General features: G+C 36.3%; 4 protein-coding genes and 1 long non-coding RNA gene across 6 annotated transcripts; 3 read left to right on the top strand and 2 right to left on the bottom strand.

The window, feature by feature from the left end:
- The first annotated feature begins 2,738 nt into the window (after nt 1-2,738).
- LOC107218712 lies at nt 2,739-6,488 on the top strand. The gene is made up of 3 exons (XM_015656682.2): nt 2,739-2,965; nt 4,868-4,999; nt 5,553-6,488. The coding sequence occupies exons 1-3, from the start codon at nt 2,860-2,862 to the stop codon at nt 5,582-5,584; spliced, it is 270 nt and encodes an 89-aa protein (XP_015512168.1). The 5' UTR covers nt 2,739-2,859; the 3' UTR covers nt 5,585-6,488.
- LOC107218732 (ruvB-like 2) lies at nt 6,435-9,324 on the bottom strand. The gene is made up of 7 exons (XM_015656712.2): nt 9,187-9,324; nt 8,639-8,752; nt 8,088-8,522; nt 7,590-8,022; nt 7,213-7,481; nt 7,045-7,150; nt 6,435-6,722 (listed from the first exon to the last, which is right to left on the bottom strand). The coding sequence occupies exons 1-7, from the start codon at nt 9,190-9,192 to the stop codon at nt 6,697-6,699; spliced, it is 1,389 nt and encodes a 462-aa protein (XP_015512198.1). The 5' UTR covers nt 9,193-9,324; the 3' UTR covers nt 6,435-6,696.
- LOC124294125 lies at nt 7,419-8,452 on the top strand. The gene is made up of 3 exons (XR_006903990.1): nt 7,419-7,549; nt 7,636-7,703; nt 8,317-8,452. It is a non-coding gene; the product is annotated as an uncharacterized LOC124294125 (long non-coding RNA).
- A 40-nt stretch (nt 9,325-9,364) lies between the features above and the next one.
- On the top strand, nt 9,365-11,842 carry LOC107218709 (protein penguin). Its single transcript, XM_015656676.2, has 2 exons — nt 9,365-9,590; nt 9,761-11,842. Exon 2 carries the CDS (start codon nt 9,782-9,784, stop codon nt 11,708-11,710), a length of 1,929 nt encoding a protein of 642 aa, XP_015512162.1. The 5' UTR covers nt 9,365-9,590; nt 9,761-9,781; the 3' UTR covers nt 11,711-11,842.
- An 834-nt stretch (nt 11,843-12,676) lies between these two features.
- Nucleotides 12,677-21,625, bottom strand: LOC107218722 (proteasome adapter and scaffold protein ECM29). 2 transcript variants are annotated; one of them, XM_015656700.2, is made up of 28 exons: nt 21,517-21,625; nt 20,721-20,968; nt 20,370-20,488; nt 20,146-20,295; nt 19,740-20,018; nt 19,419-19,614; nt 19,245-19,330; nt 18,977-19,178; nt 18,765-18,910; nt 18,159-18,462; nt 17,832-18,018; nt 17,346-17,702; nt 17,100-17,275; nt 16,925-17,026; nt 16,626-16,832; nt 16,386-16,500; nt 16,114-16,297; nt 15,747-16,035; nt 15,432-15,665; nt 14,979-15,323; nt 14,750-14,906; nt 14,502-14,660; nt 14,286-14,417; nt 13,881-14,190; nt 13,595-13,778; nt 13,364-13,499; nt 12,977-13,186; nt 12,677-12,879 (listed from the first exon to the last, which is right to left on the bottom strand). In XM_015656700.2, exons 1-28 carry the CDS (start codon nt 21,539-21,541, stop codon nt 12,677-12,679), a joined length of 5,442 nt encoding a protein of 1,813 aa, XP_015512186.1. In that variant the 5' UTR covers nt 21,542-21,625. The 2 variants fall into 2 exon arrangements, with proteins under 2 accessions (XP_015512186.1, XP_046594020.1); XM_046738064.1 differs by lacking the exon at nt 21,517-21,625 and adding an exon at nt 21,073-21,251.
- Between the last annotated feature and the right edge of the window lie 99 nt (nt 21,626-21,724).

The following is a 21,724-nucleotide window of genomic DNA, read 5'->3' as shown; positions in this document are numbered from 1 at the left end:
TAAAATGAAACGCCGCGTATAATTAACGAGGGAAGAAGGGAGCACGGCACGTAGGTACATACATATTATGCATTGAAACCGAACGAGGGTGGGTTTCAAAGTTTTGTTAAGCCAGCGCCGAACAACGAGCATTGTTCAGCCTCGCTTTGATTCCGCGAGTCGAATATTCCACGGTCTTGCCACCGGGTGGAAATTGGAACATCAAAAACAAAATTATCGACAAATTTCAATGACTTGAGCTAGTTACCGTTCTCTTTCGGTTGACACGAAAGGAAACGAGACTCGGAAAGGGTTGAAGGAAATATCAACTCGCTAAAGCGAAGTGGGGGTCAAGTGGTTGGTGCTTTTCAAATGACCCAATTGAACTTTATACGAGTTTATTCCCTCACAAGTTCGGCATTCAACGGCACCAGCTCCACGCTTCTATTGTTAAATCCTGAGACAGCTACGACTCGCTGAGCCTCCCGAACAATTATAATTACCTACTTCTTTCCGTGCTGTGTATAAAACTCTCTTCGTACACTTGCCGTATCTTTCATTTGGCGACTGGAGTTTAGTATACTTATAATTTTAAACGATATTCACGTCCGTTGACTAAAACTTGTTCAATTACAAGAAAGAAAATCCGCAATTAAAATTCAAACTATCTTTACGAAAACTCATTTAAGCTGATCGATCGTGTTGGTAATTAATTATAGATACTAAAAAATAAACATGCTACTAATTGATCGACGAGTGTTTATATTTCATTTGAATCACTATACATGTATGTTCTTTTTAATTTCAAGTATCAAATAAAATTACTTTTCCAGCAACAAGAGTAATGTACGCGGCTCAATTTACTCAATTAAACCGATTTCTATCAGCGAATTTCATCACAAACGCGTTTTAATTTTTCTCTAGTAATACAAACGTCGCGGTATCAATGCAATACTTTCGATTGCCCATATTTGGTGTACATGCAGCATGGAAACGCGACATTCTCGATCCTTTTCCAAACTGTACCGATACAACTCCGGCCGAGATCCAATCGATCTGCGAACTCGGTGAGATCACTCGTCGCATTAATCGTGTGCAGGCGTGCCAAAGAGAAGGGAAATTGTATCGGTCACCGTTGTTTCTGTCTCTCTCTCTCTCTCACTACTCTATTCCCATATTTTGTTTTTCCTTTATCTTTTCTTTTCACCGCATGCACTAGGCAAAAACCGCGAGAATAGTTCCTGCACTTTCTCAACCTCGCCACATTCAGCTCAATAATCCGAAAAATACGTCAGTATATAAATATAAATATAGGTATATACATAATGCACGTACCAACGGCGAGTAAAAAAATTCGCATGATTCCATCCGCTGCCTCCGGAGTCGAGAGAACACCTTGCGTTCTCCTTCGTGGCATTCAAAGCCCACGCACGAGGCGTGTGTGGGTTGCCCTTTGTCGACGTTTTGAGGGTCACCGAATCTGTCGACTATGCATCTAAATCTCAGTTGGTTACTGCAGAAATTGAGAAAATTTTTATTCATTTTGTTTACACCAAAAACTTCTAGGAATGATAAACCTTTGTAATCGTTACAATGTAATCGGTTCAAATATCGTTGGAGTTACAGGTACAAAAAACATGCTACGAATGAATTTACTAATTGTCAATAATAAATTGTCTGATTATTGTTACGTTAAATCTGTCTGTTTGGTTTACTTAATTTTTCTTACAGTAATGAGCCCCTTATTTATCAATTCATGGTTACACCAGCATCAAATTGTCGCGGTATAAGTTGTTAGGAAACATAGAACAAGTAACCATCATAATCAAAAAGAACAGTAACACATACTATAGATTTGTTGGTTACAGCCACAAAACTCATTTTCATTTTGTATCCAGACCTATATATGTTTCGGTTATATAGTTAAAAATTGAAACAATCGAAGACCGTGTAGCAAGCAAAACTAGCAAAACATTTATTTCGGGGCGAGTGTCATGGATTAATGACAAGGGGCGGAATGTTTTTGCCTGCCTGCAGGTCACAATTCACGGTCTGTCCAATTTCAAAGACTCGGTCCCTGTCGGCACGTAGCTGCGTTCTTTCGTCGATATTAGGTATCTACCAAGCTTCTGTGCGGAGGTCTGGAAGAGATATATAGGAACCCATATTGCTAAGCCCTTCCCGCGCACCGTAGATTTCCCATGAGCTCCAGATATAACTCTGGTTTCTCTAAACAGGATTCAAAACTTTTTGAATTTTTTTTTCACACTAAAATTGAACTCGCCAAACACCCTGAATCGCGGAGAAACAACGCACCCTGGTTTAAAACAATTCTTTGCGATCAAGAACTTGCGAAAACTGAAATTTATGGCGGTTACGTAGTTCGACTATGGTTGGTTTTGAAAAGGCGATAAGTAGAGGCAGAGAAAATTCGGTTCCCATTTTTTTGCTACGTAGAAAAAGATATTGTGTCATTAATGTGGAGCCTAATTCTCAGTCAAATATTATCATTCATAAAGTCGAGAAGAATTTTTGTAAAAATATGTTTTTTTTTTAATTTCTTTTTTATTAATGTTCCGCATTTCTTAAGCTATCAATAAGTGAAGATGAAATTCAAGAAAACGAGGGATGCGAATAATTGTAAGGCTGTGTTGCCGTGCCTGCGAGTCATTTAGCTCAATATGTCGCGGAATATTGAGAACAGCATACCGCGACCGCGCCAAATGTTATTATTCAACTTTCCCCACTCGGAGCAAATATGTTTTCACCAAACACGCCGGAGTTGTATAAAGATTAGTGACGGTTCGAACCTCGAGACGAGACAACTCCGTTCTTATTTTCTATTGTTAACGCACGTGGTATACATAAAAGCGCATAAAAATGACGGGGAAAGTGATTTTCGTGATGGTCCTGCTCTGTGCTGTTGCCCAAAACATGGCGAAACCGACGCTCTATAAACGGAACGATGACAACATCTTCGAACCCGGTAATAATTCATTTACACATCGTCTACGCAATAATGTTTTGAACCAATTCGCAGAATGTTCCGTTCAATTTTCCTCAATCATCGTACAAAAATGGACAAAGAATTTAAGAAAAAAAAAAAAAAATGAGAAAAAGGAAAGATAAATAGGAACCTCTATCGTAGAGTATATTAGTTGTTTTTCGGTACAAAGATTCGTGCACTTACCAAAATTCTCTTCCAACGATAAAAAAAAGATATTCAGAAAAGAATTTATAACTTCAGGTGATATGAATATGGAATAAAATTTAAAGTACGTACCATAATCGCACACTGATCATAGGTCTATAAAAGCTGTTCAAATTGATATCAAAATTAAAAATGATGATAACCAGGTGACAAAATTGACCACATATAATTAAGTGGCGCGATTTTGCGAGTATAAGTTTGAAAAATCAGCATAGTAAATAATATCAAAGTGCAATAATCGCACGTTCGTTCGAACGAACGATTGTAAAACGAAGAGTTTCATGGCCGTCCTAAATCTACGGCCGAGAAACGTCTGCTTTCGAATCAAATGCCTACTTGGTCAATCTCACGTGGAATATACGGCGTGCAACAGCAGCAGCAACGTGATGTGGAGAAAAAATACTTTCTCCTCAATTGTTGCGCCATTCAAGAGATGCGGAATACAAGCGAACTGAGAATGAATTTTCACAAATATAAGAATATATTTGCGCGTGTGATAAAAAATTTTAGATTATTTTTCTTGTCTTTCACCGACGGATTTGTGGAAAAAATCTAACACTAAGCTTCTCTCGTTCGTCAGAACCACTGCAGCATATTCACCTGTTATTCAACGTCTCAATTTTGTACGGTTTCTAGGAAGAGGTTGTGACTAATCGTTTACATAAGTCACAAACACATTGTAGCCTCCTGTCCAACATTTCGGATTGGCATTTTTGTTTTATTTTCTTTTTTTTTTAAAGTAAGTTCGATCCACCGTCGTGTCTCGCACACTTTAAAATATCGAAGGACAATATCGCGTTCCTAATCGGTCAAAGCTTCACCATCGCTTCAAATAGCTCCGTTTAAGAGCGTACGGCTGTTTAAATACACGAGTAATAGTCGGCAATTAGCATCACACGTGTACAAAACGTTCAGGAGATGAAATTCTTGGTAGTTCTGTTCAACAGGTGAAATAGTGAGAAATAACGAGTGAGACTAACGGGATGGTGACGTCAAACTGCGTGGGTTGTGAATATAGCAAGATCGAATCTCAAGTATACGCGATTATATGCAGGTCTCGCTGTGGACTTTCGCATAAAATCCGACTGGCTTGTTTAATGTTCTCATACAATGCCTGTGCAAGCGTATTTTCCGTTGAGAAATTAATATCCCTGATTCGATACTCTGACTGATGTGAAAAAATTTCTCAAAGTGAAGAAATTATCAAAGTTCTTTTCCCGTAGTTTCTACATTGAAAATCGAATATTTACAAAAATTATTTAGGAATTGTGAACAAATTTTTAAGCCTTGTTTTTCTTTTCCCCTCACCCACAGACAGACTTTGTCCAAGTCCTTTGAAAACTTGTCTTTTTTTTTTGCCTTCTGAAATTTCTCCGGGAAAAGCTTATTTTTAAAATTTCATAACCATGTTTCAATACAGTGGATAATGATTTTCAGATTCAATACTTATTCTACTGAATTTTTCCTGAACTCCTTCCTAAACCAACGTAGAGTTTACTCCAAACGCGTTTCAAATTTTAATAGAAACTGAGAAAGTAGCAAAAAGTGGGTTTTACACCAGAACTTAGCAAACCAATTTTTTCGACCGTTTAGAATTAAATACGTGCTGCAAACGCACACAGAAAGATACAACAACGTGTTTTTAACATTCTTTGATGTTTTTTTTTTTTTAAACAGTAATGGTACCAGTATCCTCGACTGTAATCCCATTACCAGAATACAAGGTGGCATACGGTTTTGGATTCATATCAAAGGATAAAAAGGCTCAATCCGCTTTTAAACCGAGCGGTTCGATAAAGTTGATTACAGGTAAGTTAAACGACGATTCATTAGTCATATTTGTGAAAGGAATTGGGGATTATAGAATTGCGGTACACCTGGTTTTTTCAAAATGATCCAATAATTTAGTTACGGATAAATCAATAGCACAAGCGATATCACGCGGGTACGATTCGAAGTTTCATGTAAATTTGAGCAGATCGCGTTGATGCCTGTAACCGTCGTGAATGAATTTGTTATTCTAATTTGTCGAAATTTAAATCAATAAAGGGTTGCATCGCTGTGATTCGGTCCAACACTTTTGAGGTACAAAGGTTTAATCGAAATGTAATGCACGATAGATACGCGCTTACCTGGACAAACAAATAATGATATAATAATCAAAATTTCTGCCCGTTTTTTCTGTATTAACGTACCATGGACCAAGATTACACCAGCGGAAATGTTTGCAATTATCGAGGATAAGACCAAGATATTAATTAATCATGATATTATTTTTTGCTACTGCAGATGTTGGCGAGAATATATTGCTGTCAATATTTTATTAATAGTAGTTCATATTTTTTGTTTTTTTATTTTTCAGCCAAAAAAACGCAAGACAAGAAAATCGAGTAGTCGTTAAAATTTTTAACATTCTCCGCGCCTACACATGAAGCACCTTTTTAAACGGAGACACGTTTACAACGCTCGAGGAATGGAGGATATCCTACTTCACTTTAGCAATCTAAGATTTAACTTTGAATTTATCGAGGGTACTAATAGTATTCTAACAACCGAAGTTTACGGGAGCAATTTAACTGACATTTACCAAGCTCAAGCCTGCGGTAATAGGATGAAACATTGATTTAACGCAATCAGTCGAGGAAACCTCTCGCACCTTTGACACGGGAATTTAAAAAAATAAGCGTAAGCGTTAGATTAATTTGAAATTAAGTAATCCCAGTTCTAAAAAAGTATTGTCCAAACGGAAATAGAATAAATGAAAAACGATCGATTCAGTACTGCAAACCAAAGCTTGAAAAGTTTTACTAGCGTTGGATCAATAATATGATAATAAAATTGTTTTTTTTCATTTGTTTTTGGTGCAATTATGCCTGAATTGACTTCGAGGTTGGGTCTAATCATAGAGGAATAGAAGCTTTACACCAAAAACTAATTTTTCTGTACAAACATTGGTTTTTTCAAATCAATAACAATTTTATCCGCATAAGTTTTGCAATGAACAAATTAGGTAATAATATTCTGTTGCGCATTTCAAAGATCTATTGGCTACTCTAAACCCATTTCATTTTTGTAACTGATAAGACTATGTACGTACCTAATAGATTACGAATATAGAAAAGTAGAACAAAATCTCGAATATTTGCACAGCCCAATGTTGGTACAGACACTATAACCAGTGCTTTATATTAAAATAATGATAATAATATATACGTATAATCTACGATTATTTAAAAATGCAAGATTATATTTTTTATATTTTTTATTATTTCATAATAAACCGTCGTGTAATTATTTATATACTTGTATGCTCGTACGTGATGATAGCAAAGTTTCGCACGCCATATAAAGGTAAATAACACAAAACCAGCGCGGCGAAACGGCGAATTGTACTGGAATTACAATACCTGTGTTGGTAGATCTATATTTTTTTGTTCAACTCCGAACGTGCGACTTTGTCAACTCCATCAAACTTTAGAAAGAAACTCGATGAATCCAGTCAGTTATTACGCAACTTCCATAGCTTGTTCTTCTGCGCAAGTAGAAAAAGTCATTTCATAACGGCACATACAATATAAACACGGAAATGATCAAATTGGTTCTCATTTCATATTTCAATTTTCTTTCAGTTTGCAAGCATAGGTATGTGGAAGCTCAATCTGATAATAAGTATTTTGTGTGTGTGTGTGTGTGTGTGCGCGCGCGCGCGTGTGTGTGTGTGTGTGTGTGTGTGTGTGTGTGTGTGTGTCTAAGGACAATAAGTAGTTGTTTACACTCAGAATCAAATATTTCGTGTCTGAATCCATTAATGAATTATTCGAAAAGTAGGTACATCTAATGGTAAGAAAACTTACCCAATTCATTGAACATGAATTCATCTTGGTATTCTTTCAAGAACTGTGAAGATCTATTCTCGTCAAGAAATAGGGAATACACACGTTTCACATCATCAATATTGACCTGCAACGAACATCAAGTATGTACAAATTGACAAGACGACACTTATAATTTTATTCGCATACCTCAGTGCTTTTGCGCTTTCGACTAACAAGCGACGCAGTGGTGATCAACTGAATAGCGTATCTAAGCGACGTCTCTAAGGCTATTCTCGTCAATACTGTCAAAGCATCGTCCGCCATCTCACAATCCTCCTCCTCGCATCTAATTTTGAGAATTTCTTTAAGATCTTTTTCTTGATATGGACTTGTGGGCACGATGATCATTCGATCCAACAGATCAATCGGTATACCGTGAGGGCTTTTGTAAGTCGTACCTCTAATCCTTGTGATTCCTGTCGATTATTAAATGCCGTTAATGGAATCACTGGTGGAGTGGAATTATCGATTACATTTTCTTTGGGTAAGAATAAACTGAATCTTAAATAAATATAAAACTCTACCTCTATTAGTGGCCATTATAACGACAGGTGCCATTTCATTCTCAAGGGCTCTATTGAGGAATGAAAAGCACTCGATATCCAGCATGTGTACTTCATCAATGAAGAGAACACCAGGTACGATTTCAGCTTTTCCTTCTTCTCGCCATTCTGCAACCTTAGCATTTATCTGATCCCGTACTTCAGACTTTATTTCCCCCGTATCTCCGGAAAACAGTGCCAAAAATCCGTGAGTTCTGCTGTTAATAACGTCAACTTCGTGCAAAGTAACCGTATGTACCACTTCCTTTCGTTTTTGGAGCTCTCCTTCTGGGCATTGAACAAAACGGGTTTGTGATCCCGTCGCATCGTAGTCCCGAGCTCGTGTGAACGAACGGCCAAGTCTGTTAATTTTTCCAGTGGCTTTATCAATCGTTATAACATCTCCAGCTTGTACCTTTAATGGAAACATTTTTCATTTAAATTTTGTCGATAATTTATAACTGTTTTCACTTTACTTACCTTTTCCTTCATCAGGCTATCAATCATTTTATTGCCCAGATCGTAAATGGTTTCCATCTCGGTTGTTTTCAATGTCAACTTTCCTACTTTAGCGCCAACACCGGTAGCTGGTCTGTCAACTTGAATCTCTACTACCTCCCCTTCGATAATTTCCGTTTCCTCTTTGATTCTCACTCCAATTGATTTTCGTATCGCCTGAGTTAAAGCTTCAGTTTTACCCATTTCTAAGGAATAAATCTCCGAGCCTGCCATTGACGTGAACGGAGTATCTAGACCAAGAGCTTGGGCCATTCCCATCGCAATTGCAGTTTTACCAGTGCCCGGTTGTCCAGCCAACAAAATTGCTCGTCCTGCGATCTTTCCATCCTTGATCATTTCGAGCACAACACCTGCTGCTCTCCGAGCCATGAGCTGGCCCACCATACCTTGAGAAACCTGCGAGTAATTCATCTTTGTTGTAACGAAATTTGTACATGATATTTGCTGAATTCCGAGTTATTGATACAAGGCTGGGATACATTGCAAATATAATATATTATTGTGAATCTTACATTGCGCGGCTCTAAACTGTCATCCAGTCCCAAACCTCGAATGTGAGAATGAGCGCCAATGCGCTCGATTCTAGTGATCTCACGAACTTCTTGCACCTTTGCTGCAGCGACGGCCTGGAATAAAGTTTTTTTTGTTACTGAATTTGGTTCTTGGATACCTTTAATGTTGTCTAATCTAAGTATAAAAAAATAACAACCAACGGATTGTCAGTGGTAAATGTGATCAAATGAATAGTTAGTGTGATCTTCAATTTTTAAAACATGCCGCAGTAAACGATTGCAATAAAATTTAGCATTGAATCACATTGAAATGACGGAAGACTGTGTTGATCGTCGCAAATTTGTAGGTTACCGTTCACGCGTGCCAAACGCCGCATGTCGACACGGTTATGTTTTGAAGAAGAAGGTTTTTTGAAAAGACGAATTTACAGAGTAAGCTTCAATCAATAAGCTAGTAGGAAAATATCAAATTTATCAATCTTTTCGCCGAATTCTATGCGAAAAATAATAATTTAAATGCATAATATCTACGACGCATTTCCACTTACCGCCATGATTTACAACTCTGTTGACTGATCGTAAAGTTGCCAAGGAAACAGTTTTCTGCATGCGCCACGCATCGCTGTAGGGTACATTTTTACGGGTAGCGAAACCTTGCGGTAGTATTTAGCGTCATTTTATTGCCGCAGCGCCACGCTGCGACAGAAAGTAACTAACCGTGAAATGTGTCTGCAGCTCAACGCAACTGCTACCTCGTGAATCCTATTACCAGAATTCAGAAAGCCAAGCAAAGCCAAGTGCACGCCACGTGATCGTACATTGGCGCAATAATTTACACCTTAGCTTAGTGATTCTATGGTGCGGTTTATTAATTTATAAATATCCGATAATTCACTGACTTTAGTATAATTACTACTGATTTGCTTACGCTGTTCGAAATTCAGTCTGAGAAGTAAGTATTTCCAAAATTTAAACTCAATTTTCATAAATCGGTGTCGTCTTTAATAGGTTATGTTTTGCACGCACGTTGTTCGAAATGTTTGAAATACTTGCAGAAGCATCAGAAAGGTAGAAACAATACGTTACGCTAGATAAATTTTACGTACAATTTTTCTTTTCAAGTTACAGGTAAAAATCGTCATCATGAAACGCCGGGAAAAGGAAGCAGTGAGCCTTAAACCGATAATTAAAAAAGCTAAAACGGCTGTCGACCCTACTGCCAAAGTGAATATCATAAAAAGTTCAGATGCGAAGCTAAAGAAGGTGAACATCTCACAAAAAAATGACGCTTTGGAGAAAAAAGGTAAATTCCAAAAACCAACTGCTGCAAAGAAACCTGCCAAGGCAGACAAGTCACAGAAATTGTTTGACAAGATTAATAATAAGAAGAAAAGACTACAAACTCAGGTTCAATACAAATCTATAAATGGTAGCACAGACACAACTGAGAAACCAGATTGGTTAGAGTTTAAAAAACAGAAGAAAGAACTGCGGGAAAAACGAAGGGAAAAAAGACTGACGAATGCGTATGATGTTACCGTCAAAGCTAAGAAGATTGGTGAAAAATTACGCAGAGCAGATTGTTCTAAAGAAGAGCGTGTAGAGCTCACAACGCAGCTATACGAATTACTCAAGGGACAATTTAGTAAACTTGTCTTCATGCATGACATGGCAAGGATTGTTCAATGGCTTCTCAAGTACTGCACTTCTGAGATAAGAAAAAATGTTACTGATGAATTACAGAAAAGTATTGTTCTAATGTTACAGTCGAAGTATGCCAAGAATTGTGTCAAAACATTGTTGAAGCATGGGACAGATGAAATTCGAGCTATGATAATTGCGGCGTGTAGTGGCAATATAGTTAGGCTAGCAAGCCATTCAGTATCTGCACCAGTACTTGAACTTGCATATTCATCTTGGGCGACCGATGCAGATAAATTATATTTTAAACAAGAATTTTATGGTGATATGTACAAACTAGCCAAGGACAGTCAAATCAAAACACTTGCTGATGTCTATAAGCTTGCAGGAGATATGAAATCTGCAACTCTCTCAGCTGTCAAAGGAAATTTGATAAAAATACTAAATAAGAAGCTGATTAACACCTCCCTTGTACATTCTGTGTTGCTTGAATTCTTAAGGAATTGCACCAAAGATGATAGAGATGAAATGATCACTATGGTCCGAAGTTTGATTGCAGAATTATCTCAGACAAAGGATGGTGCTAAGTCTGCAATGATTTGTTTGTGGCATGGTACAAAGAAAGACAGAAAACTTGCGATGAAGGCATTGAAAGATCAAGTCAAGAATGTGGCGACAAACGAGCATGGTCATATGGTGTTATTAGCTTTGTTTGACTGCATTGACGACACAGTTCTCGTGAAGAAAATGATATTGACAGAATTGCTGAATGATCTGACAGAAATTGCGTCAAATGAATATGGCAGATGCGTAATTCTATATCTTGTTGCTAGAAGGGATTCACATTATTTTCACCCGAAAGTAATCGAACAACTTAAAAAAGGTGATGCCAATGAAACTAGTAAAAAGCCACCAGAAATACGAGCAAAAGAGCTATTGGACGCAGTAATTGATAAGTTGTTAGAAACTGTTACTACAGAAGTATCGACATGGCTATCAAATAGTTCAATATCAATGGTTACGTTGGCAATATTGAAAGCAGGGGATGGAGAGAAGCTCAAAAATGCTCATGAAACTATTAGAGATTATATAACAGATCCAGAATCAGTAATAATGGAAAATGAAAAGGAACAGAAGGTAATTGAATCTTCTGGGCTTCACATGATGCTGAAAAAATTGATACAGAATGATAAAATACTTATTGAAAACAAGAAGTCTACCTTCGGAGAGGTATTGATTGACAAATTGAACCCAGAAGTAATGAAACAATGGATTGAATTCAACAGAGGCTGTTTTCTACTCATAACATTGATAGAAAATAGTGGTGAGACCACAGCCAACATTGTATTAACTAAACTGAAACCTCTACAAAAATCTTTAAAATCTAAAAAAACACCAGGAGCATCTATATTATTAAAAAAACTCAAGTAATGCCTCTGTGTTGAGAGCATCAAATGTGTGTTTCAAAAAATGTACATTATTTTGTTTTAGTTGTTTATTTCAAATCTACTATTTGCAATGATGTAAGCAACATTAGATCTTATAAATATAATGTTTGATTCACATCGTTTTTTTATTTTTTATTTATTACAGACATCGTTTAACATGAAACTCGATTCGAAATTGATTTATTAAATATTTTCTGCAATATAAATAAGTAGGCTAAGTTACATAATTCTTTTCTAAGGGTAACCATGACGCATAACTCATTAAATGTGAATTCATCGTCGTTATACGATACCATTCTATCAAGTTCACTAAAAATTAGCTAAAAATTGATTAAACTTTAGCTATAAAGACTGGCTTGAATGTTAGAGCAGGGCAACAGAATTAGCATAATGAAATCTAGAGGAATTATTCGAAAATTAACTAAACAAATAAGAGTTTAAATTTTGTTTTGTTTTGATTTCACCACGTTAATATTGTATAATTATACGAATAGGCATATATTAATACCAGTTTATAATACATATAAGTAAATATATTTAAAACTTCAATTCCTATCTGATGTTTCTAAACCGTAGCAAAATTTAATACCTTTTTCAGTTGAAAAACAATATTACTAAGTTCACTAGCGATAAGATGGGAATCTCAACGAGTTTGGAGATATCTGCACACGCTCATAGAGCTAAGTCTATTAAACATCATTAACAAAATTAAACTAGATTTTATTATAAAAACATTCCACAAATAGATATTCGAATGATAATGAAATAAATACTCGAATTATCTTTAAACTTCAAATAAACTTTTCCAAAGATTGTTTGACTAATTGTAAAACTACAAGTGCGATTCCTACGATCTTCACTGAGTTTTAGTTTTCGAGCCCCAAGTCACTGATGAATGAACTAACGTTTCGACAATTCCCTCGAATTAATAATTACAATTGCGAATTGCTTAGATTTTCATAATATCCTTAATATCAACTACCCTAGAACGAATTTCTGGTTGATTGTCCTTGGCTAGTTCCGGAAGAAGCTCTTTGAACAAGCTAATCAACTTATCCAGTTCTGTAACGTTGTTTGTTTCACGCAGTTTTCGAGAAACAGTGAAAATTATGTTGAGTGCTTCCTTTCGTATTCTTGTGTACTTGGATATACCTGAAAATTATCAAGATTATACATCCACTCGTACATCAGTTATCTCAGGTTCTAATGCAATATCAAGTTGATTTTTTTAAGTCCTCGTAGTTATTACCTAAGGAATTCCTCAAAATTTTGTTGATAGTATCACAGATTGAAACCAGTTTCAGTTTATCTTCGGAGCTAGTATTGTTGCTATTAATTTTAATCAACATCAGCTTATCAACAAAAAGACTCAGTGCACCTAAGATTGCTGCTTGTACCGGTCTAGTACTGTTTGGAAGTGTCTCGTAGCAGTGTGTTACAAATTGAATACAGTATTTATCTGAAATCATTGAACAGTGATTCAAATTTCTTGATATTTTAAAAAGTGCATGTTATGCATGCATGTTTATAACATGGTAAAATAGACTTAATTAATTGACAATAATCAAATATGCTACTTAAAACAGAAAGTCATATTGAAATTCATGTCTTTGGGTGATCATTTTCCAAGCAGTACCTTGTGTTTCCTTGTTTGAAGGCCAAGCTTTTCCAAGTGTTTCATAAACTGTTTCTTGTAACTTCATATACAACTCTCTTTTCTTAGAGTTTTCTTGAGCTGAATTATCCTCATCTTCATCGGGTTTATTCGCTAGCTGCAAGCAAAAAAGACAGTCATCGAAACTTTGACATTAGGCCTTCAATATAAAATCTACAAGTATTAAACCTCTTTTTAAATTATACATCACACCTTTGAAAGAATTTCTTGGGCAATATCATACACTTGTGTAAATCGGTCTATATCCAGCTCATGTAGTACATCAGAAAATGCTTTGAGGGCATATCGCCGGTATTTCGGTGCTTCCTTTTTACTCTCTTTATATAACGCATTCAATGCTGATTCCACAAGCTCATGATTTTTTTCTATCGCCTCTCTACACGATAATGAAAACATGTAATATGAAATTTGTTTTTGAACAAAAAAATCAATGTAAAATAAGAAATTGTATTTAACGCAAAATTTTTCTTACACCTACCTGCTGTTGCACATTAAAGTTGCGAGCGCATTTAGAAGTCGTTCTTTGCCATTCCATGTTCTTCCTTGTAAACCGTTCGTCAAAATTTTTAGAAGGTTATTTCTCGCATCTGCTTCTATACCAGCACCTAATTTTGACGCAACTGTAGCAACGGCATTCGCAGCCTGTGCCTTAGTCGTCCAAGATGCTGATTCCAAAGCAGTATTCAAAGTATTAATTATTACAGTCAAGTTCTGTCTGATCCTGGTTTCGGTACCAGGCGCTATTTCGCCCCACAAATCTGCCCATAATTCGACAGTGTTTTCAGTCTCTGAAATTGAAGAGTTAATATAATTCCATGCTAGGAAAGTGGTAATGTGGCGAATTTTCATTGTGCATTTATTTATCCACTGATTGTATACGGACCTGGAGTTTTTTCAGCGTGCATAGCAAAAAACGTAAGAGGTATAACAGTGTCAGAATAATTTTGGAGAATCTCCTGATTGTGGTTATTTATAGATTGCAATGTTTGCCCAATCGCTAATCTAATCGCGTCATCTGTAAAATGTTTCATAATATAAAACTTTCTTTTCTAATAAATTGCCTCAAAACTATAAATTATGATTGATATTTAGACTGTACCTTCTCGCACCATGTACCAAGTATTCAACATTCTGAATAGTTTTTCTAAACTTGAATCTTTCGCCGATCCAACAACATGCCCGATAGTAATTGCATTACTTCTTCTTACAGCTGTATTCCGATCTGATAAACCGTTAGCCAGAGCAGCCAGAATCTTACCTACATTTGAACGAAGTTTGTCAATATAATAAAATTTGGCCGGGTCAAGGTATAAGAATGAATTTTTACTCATAGATTATCATACTAACCGGCATAGGGTTGTAATTCCTGCTTCAAGTGACTACAAAGAAGTATCAAGAAATACGAGCATGCCACTTTCGTACCAAGTCCTATGCTTGTTTTGAGTAACTCTATTACTTTTGGCATTAGCTCTTTCAGAATGGGAGCATCAATGTATTGGACACACTGAAAAAAATCCCAGAATATTTAGTAAAGCGTTTCCAAGGAATTATTTCCAAACCAAAGTACTTGTTTCACCTTTGTCATAGTTTCAGTTGTGTAGTGACTCTTTGCAGCATTAGCTCTAACGCTGTCGATCACTTCCTGTGCTTCCGAGTTAGCACCATATGCAGTACTTAGTTGTGTGACCTTAGGACTCTCCATTTCGCCTGTCGCAGTTAAAAGGGCTGGTATCAAACTTTCCAGTGAAGGTTTTAGTAGCTTCCCAGCTGCCGTAACAAGCTGCGATATGGTCTGTAGCGATATCGCTCTAACTGAACTGGCAGCATTAATAATACCAATATTTATCAGTACTGGTAACACTGCTTGAAGTACCTCTTCTCCTGACTTGCCGTACGAAGCATCGCAATTTCTTACAGTTACCTAAAATCAGATAATTGAATAGCTATTGAATGTGATTCATTGCTGCACTGATATATTTTACTCTTAATCCTTTATAAAAATATCTTCATATACATCGATCAGTTTTACCTTGCTGAGAATTTTGGTTGTATTTGTTGCTGCCAGTCTGGTTCCCTCGTGGACATCATCCATAACTCGGAACAGTTGTTTCCACAATTCAGATCCACAATCTGCTAACTTTATCGGCGCATTGGATCTTAACAGATCTGCCAGTGCAAGGCAGCAGCTAATTCTTACTCTCCACAAGTCATTTGTCAAGTTGACTTGTATATCTTCTAGTATTTCTTTGTGATATAACTCGACCTGTTACAGAAAAAATGAAAAAATGAAATCGCGTTGGACAACTTGATATATTTGGAGTCAACAAGAAGTCGCTCAACTCACAGCTTTATGGGTGGAAGGTACAATTGCATGCCAAATACTGGCCATACTTTGTTGAATCTTGGGAGTCGGATCAAATTGGTATCTGTACAATCTTGGTATAATTTTTGGCAAATATTTATTTAATTCGTCACTAGCTAGTGTTGCGATAGCTGAAAATCCGAATGCTGCACCTTTTTTTGATGTCCAAACTGCGTTATCATTAGCCAAATGCATGAATCGGTAAACTAGTTCAGGCTGGTTCAAGTCTGAAGCTAGAGAGCAAATCTCGCGATATGTTGAGATGTTTCCTCTGTACACATGCAAGAATAGGTTATTATAAAATGTTCCTCAATCATTTTTTAAAGATCAAAATAAAACAGTAATTTACCCAGTTGGACTTTTCCCAAGAACTCCTTCTTCAAATAATTTCGTGTCATTGGTAACTTGAGTCACAGTTTTTCGACCCTGCATCAATTGTTCCAGCAAATTAGACACCAATACTTTACGCTCGCTTTCTTTGCTACTATCATATACCAGCCCAAGACCCTTTGACGCGATGTCTTGTACAATGTCTGACGAAAATGCAAAATACAGAGAACACAGATGAAATTAGATAATGATTATGTTTTTGTTATTAGTACTTCACCATCAATGACCTACCATTGTTCTCGGACAGAAAATCCATAAATGCATTCTGAATCGTTTGTAGTCTTTCCACAACCGGTGCTCTTTCAGCATTATGTTTAAGTAGAGCCAATAGCCAGATACATACAGCCTGGTAAAATTTCAATTAAATTCATTCAGACTTACATAAAATCAGATCGTACATAATCTTCAGTAAGGTGTCATTCAAATTGACCTATATTTACAAGTTATTTCATTGAGATCTGAAGTACGCACCTGTCTGGAGTTAGGATGTGGAATGTGAGCTAATTTGAATAACTCTTCTAATAACCATGCAAGCAACTCATCGCTTTCTTTGGTGAAAGAAACTTTATGTTGACTGGGAAGCATGTTCCAAGCATCTCGTGCATCGGGCGAAGCCTGACCCTGAACACAACAAACCAGAGATTCTCCTACCGTCAAGTGAACTTCGACGTCCTTAGTCTGTTAATATGGGAAACACAAAACTTGTCAGTTTAAGTTGTTGGCTTCGCAATACAGTGAAAAATTGTTTCTGTCATCCGAATTATACTTGCCTCCTTTGCCATATCCACAAATTTTTGGACAATTGATTTTGTGTGTGCAAATTCTTCACCAATGCACAAGAAACCCAAAGAAAGAGCTGCTTTCTCCTTCACCTACAGTAATATTGGATTGAAAAAAACGATAAAATAACGAATGCCGCGAATGAAATTTGATTGCATCACAAACCTTTGAAGACATTTTTACATTGTTTAAAATCCCAAACAATTTAGTGACTAAAGCTGCTTTATTTGGCTCTTCTCCATCTTCTGCAGGGATTGGTAGGGATGTGGTTTTGCCTAGCAAACCTATACCTTCGCTAGCTGCTCCAACAAGCATAGCATTATTGTCGCTCAAAAATGTATCTAGAAATCGTGACAAACAGTATTATGAATGTATCACTTTATTTGATACCAAAGAAAAAATTCTACTCACAAATTAGTTTGGTAGCATTGATGTAGCTGTTCCAATTACATAGTTCATTTTTATTTTCACTTCTGCGCAACATCAATTTTCTCTCCATCATATGAGACAATGCTAGTATTGCACCATGCTGAGTTTCCAGCATTTTGTTTCGTGTAGCACCGATGATCTCTGCTAGTTGCTTTTCAAATTCTCCACTAGGAATGTGAGCCGCCACAACACCATAAATTTTTGCACCTAATTCCCTGATATCTTCTTTTGTTGAAGTCAGTAAATTTCTCAACCATGGTAGCTTACTTTCATAACGCGATGTCGTTTCAACTGGAATTGTTCCAACTACCTCTAAAAATGCAGTCAATGGAACAAGGTCTGAAAAATATGTTATCATAATTTCCACACCACTGTAAGGCGTCCTTCTGAGTATCCGTTAGGAACATAATCCAAATTTTATAACACTCGACGGACATACTAGAATTTTTAATTTCTAGATTGTATTACCTGCATTTACTTGACTGAGGAGTAAAATAATATCAAGATAGTTGTTAAGAGGCTCTGGTCTTGAATGGAATAATTTCTTCAAATATGATCCAATCAAAGGGCTGTACTCAGATGGATGTTGAATGGGCTCATTGTATGATGGAACTTTAGCACATTTTGCCAGACACAGGCGTAAGTACGTAATAATCTGAAAGACAAAATTGCTATAATTTGTTGTCAATTAGGATATGATTCAATACTGACGAAAACAAATTTTAACTCTCCAATTACTGGTCGAGGTAGTTAATAAAATTGCGCATCATATTATTAAAACGAACTCTGCGATACCTCAGTAAATGTGGTGACATTGTAGGGTAAAGTTTTACTTCCGATATTAACTGTACCAGTGGAACTGCTAAGTCTTGCTTGCATTTTAGCATATATGTATGTTACGAGCTTTGAGAAATCTGGCAAAAACACTTTCTTTGCAAAGTCTTTGTCTCGTTCATTTTTATGGGAAGTACCATACAATGCTTTTGTAGCTTCCGCAGTAACTTCTTCCTTGGTATCACCAGTTGCTAATAGTAAAAGATAACGCGACTGGGCATCGTCTGGTGGAAACACTGTTGCTGCATAATGTACAGCAACAAATCTACAAAAGTAATGAACATTATTGTTATCATAAATCTATACTTACATGTCAATTATTTGTAATCATAATCTACCTGATTTCACAATTTCAACCTTCACAATACATGTTTTTAATTGTATTCAATGCTTTTACGCATAAAATAATTCAATATGTGCACAAAGAATTCAAATGTAGCTACAAACGCATCACCTGAATAGTGTATTCTACTTTCTTTGACCGTGTAGCGTGCAAATCTCTTATACACTGACTCGAATTAAACTGCTCAGAATGATCACATTGTTTACAATACGAAAAACGCTCACCTGACACTAGATTCAGATGACTCAATATGAATTGATAGCAAAGCATTCATCATAGCTATGGTGTTCTCTTCGTCTTTTTGAAGCACATAGGCTGGTGTCATGCTAAGAAGAGCATCTCTTATGGATTGTCTCAACTCGGTGCCGGTCTAAAAGAATTACTTTGATGCATATGGGAAAACAGTTTCATACACAAGGAGCAGTGTATTACTCACCGCTGCCAAAGTATCAAAGAAATGTTGCAGCATATTCAAGTCTTTATTTACAAGACCTGGAGAGTTATTTGGTATCCTATGGCCAAGCTGTCCTATGACTGTATAAGCCATTGGTTTGTGAAGTGGATCCCCTTCGGATATTAATTTTCTCATTCCATTTAGAAGCACGCCAGATACCCGTGTTAGTTGGGCCAGATTACATCTGGAATAATGTGTAAATTGTATCAACGTTAAATAAGTTCCTTTCGGAGTATATGAGTTAACTTACTGTTGAACAATATTTGACGTAAACAGTAGAGCTAATGATTTTAGCTTTGAATTCGTATTGCTTCCGTAAAGTGAGTCAAACACAACCTGCAAATTAGACCATTACTTAGTCAACAATCATCAAGGAATGCAGTACCACTATGTGTACATTTTGATTGTAGTATTGAAAACTTACTTGAATGCAAGGTGGGATGACAAAGCCTGCTCTTGTCACTCGACAAAGGTAGTGTAGCAACTTTAGTCGAATTCTTGTACTAGCCGGAAGTCTCTTCATTTCTGGCTTGACTTCTTTCTGCGTTGCTAGAGCATCAGTACCCAAAAACAAGGTATACAATGGTGCAGCTAACTGCATTGAGCCCCAATCCAAGGTACTAAAAATAGTGGGATGAAGTAAAATATTCTCGATTAGTATTTTCTCAATGATTCGTCAAAATTGCCAGGTCTAACATACTTGTCTTGAGTGCCAATATATATGAAGCAATCTTAGTTCTCTTACCCAACTATTTTTTTTAACTCAAGATCAGCCATGTTTGCAACACTAAACCTTGTATCGGCTGCAGCAACAATTAAATGTATAAGAATATCAGCATCTGCGAAAAATCCTCCAGCAAGGAATTTGACTATTCCTAATTTGGTTTGCTCAAGTTGTTCTGCTGTGGGCGGGCTTTCACCTATTACCCTCTTAAATGCATATTCACTCAAACCAGCTGGTACTGGAAATTGGGACCAATTGATGGGCTGGCCTGGCTGTTGGTTTTCTGTTTGTCCCACTGACCTGTTAACATGTGATAAATCATTAGTGGTAAATAGTAATCAATAGCTATCTATTAAAAGCCTAAAATATTACCTTTTTTGATGTTACTGCAGTAATAATAAGCAGATAATTGCTCTATTTTACTTACCCATATGGGAGTAATAGCATGTCTAGCATAAAATTTACAAGTTGTTTCGCAACATAGGGCTTGTCTTGAAGTCCGAGCAGAGAAGCCCTCTTGTCACTGTCCATTGGAATATTTATATAACCCAATGCTGGCATGATAATCAACATTAAACTGTGGAATTGAATATGTTATTGAAATGGTACGTTATTTTATTTTTTGAATACTAGAGAATGGCTAAATCTCACCTATCTTGATGAGACAATGGCTTCCCTTCGATAGCATTCAATACACTTGGTATCAATTCACCCTGTTTACCAATTTCCATCCTTGGGTATCCCAATTTAATATAAATTATAGTGAAGTTCTGAAAGAAAAAGTAAGTTAATTTTCTTTATTCTAAGCTTCACAGTTAATTGTTTTACAAGATTGTTATTACTTGAAAATTTTTGTGAAGCAATAATTAATGTAGGCATCGCAATAAGTTAATCTATTTCCTAATTATTGTCAAGTATTAACGAATTCTTTAACCATCATATATTAATATCTAATAAAGATGTTTTATCATCAGAGAATTGATGAGCTCAATCTTTACATACGATAACGAAGGAGCTTGCAGCAGGGTCTTGATACTGCAATAAGAGTGCTTCAACGGGAAGTTGGACCAGAGGTCGGCTTTTCAATCTCCGATTAATATGAATCAAGAGTTCCATGACTTTTTTACGAACGCCTTCTTGAGTACTGGATAGCTTGAGTAGCACAGGAGGGAGAAACTTGCATACAGATGCTTGTAGCTGTTCGTCCGTGTCAGCTGATCCCAAACGGAGGAAAACCCGCTCCAACAAAACTATTGAATTACAATAAGTAAAAAGTTATCATTTGGAGAAAGTTCATAACAAAGGTATTAAAAATGCGGAAATTGGAAGTAAATCACTTTATGAGATTACTAACACTAGAAATAATTTGTTGGTATTTGTTAGAGTAATTTGTAAACTCTCTATCAAATTTCAGAGAGAAGCATTGATGAGGTGTTACTTGTGATTTTTGGAATTGATACATTTGATGGGTGTTATTTTTTTCAAGTTTTCTTATTCGCATAATTATCAGGCGATGAGAATTTGGAAAGAGAATTGAGACTTTATTGTATGACGTTGAGAATTCGAATTTGAACGCAGCCTTTGTTAAAAAACTAAGGGCGTGAAGTTGCCTTTTTACATGGCGGCGTGACATTTGACTTTTTCTTTAGTAAGCAATAAACGAGACGTTGAGTATGATTTTTGCTATATCAAATTATTAAGTCTATAGCGTAATTATTAATTAACGAAATGATAAGCGGCACAACATGATTATTTGATTCTATACAGTATAAAATAAACTTTTTCCCAAGCAACTTACTCAGCTCGTCTGTGGCCGCTGCCATTTTGGAACCGTGTGTGTATGGTCAAGAAAACGAATGACATGTCAAGATTTTGGTATCGAGAAACTTACTTCGTCGGTACTCCGTTGATTATTAATTAGTAAACTCAATGTCATATTTGAAAAATGTGTATAAATTATTATTTATACGTAGATACATACAGATCTAAGTACAGTAAAAATGTAC

This window comes from Neodiprion lecontei, chromosome 4, assembly GCF_021901455.1.
Source record: "Neodiprion lecontei isolate iyNeoLeco1 chromosome 4, iyNeoLeco1.1, whole genome shotgun sequence".
NCBI classification, from domain to species: Eukaryota; Metazoa; Arthropoda; class Insecta; order Hymenoptera; family Diprionidae; genus Neodiprion; species Neodiprion lecontei.
This window is presented reverse-complemented; position numbering and strand designations above follow the sequence as displayed.

Coding starts and splice junctions, on each gene's coding strand:
- LOC107218712 (XM_015656682.2), top strand. CDS start 2,860: ATGACGGGGAAAGTGATTTTCGTGATGGTCCTGCTCTGTGCTGTTGCC. Junction 2,966..4,867: donor TGACAACATCTTCGAACCCG/GTAATAATTCAT, acceptor TTTTTTAAACAG/TAATGGTACCAGTATCCTCG. Junction 5,000..5,552: donor TTCGATAAAGTTGATTACAG/GTAAGTTAAACG, acceptor TTTATTTTTCAG/CCAAAAAAACGCAAGACAAG.
- LOC107218732 (XM_015656712.2), bottom strand. Junction 8,023..8,087: donor ATAGCCTGATGAAGGAAAAG/GTAAGTAAAGTG, acceptor TTTCCATTAAAG/GTACAAGCTGGAGATGTTAT. Junction 7,482..7,589: donor TATAATGGCCACTAATAGAG/GTAGAGTTTTAT, acceptor AATAATCGACAG/GAATCACAAGGATTAGAGGT.
- LOC107218709 (XM_015656676.2), top strand. CDS start 9,782: ATGAAACGCCGGGAAAAGGAAGCAGTGAGCCTTAAACCGATAATTAAA.
- LOC107218722 (XM_015656700.2), bottom strand. CDS start 21,541: ATGGCAGCGGCCACAGACGAGCTGA. Junction 13,779..13,880: donor ACTTTAATGTGCAACAGCAG/GTAGGTGTAAGA, acceptor ATTATCGTGTAG/AGAGGCGATAGAAAAAAATC. Junction 12,880..12,976: donor AATTTTGAGGAATTCCTTAG/GTAATAACTACG, acceptor GATAATTTTCAG/GTATATCCAAGTACACAAGA.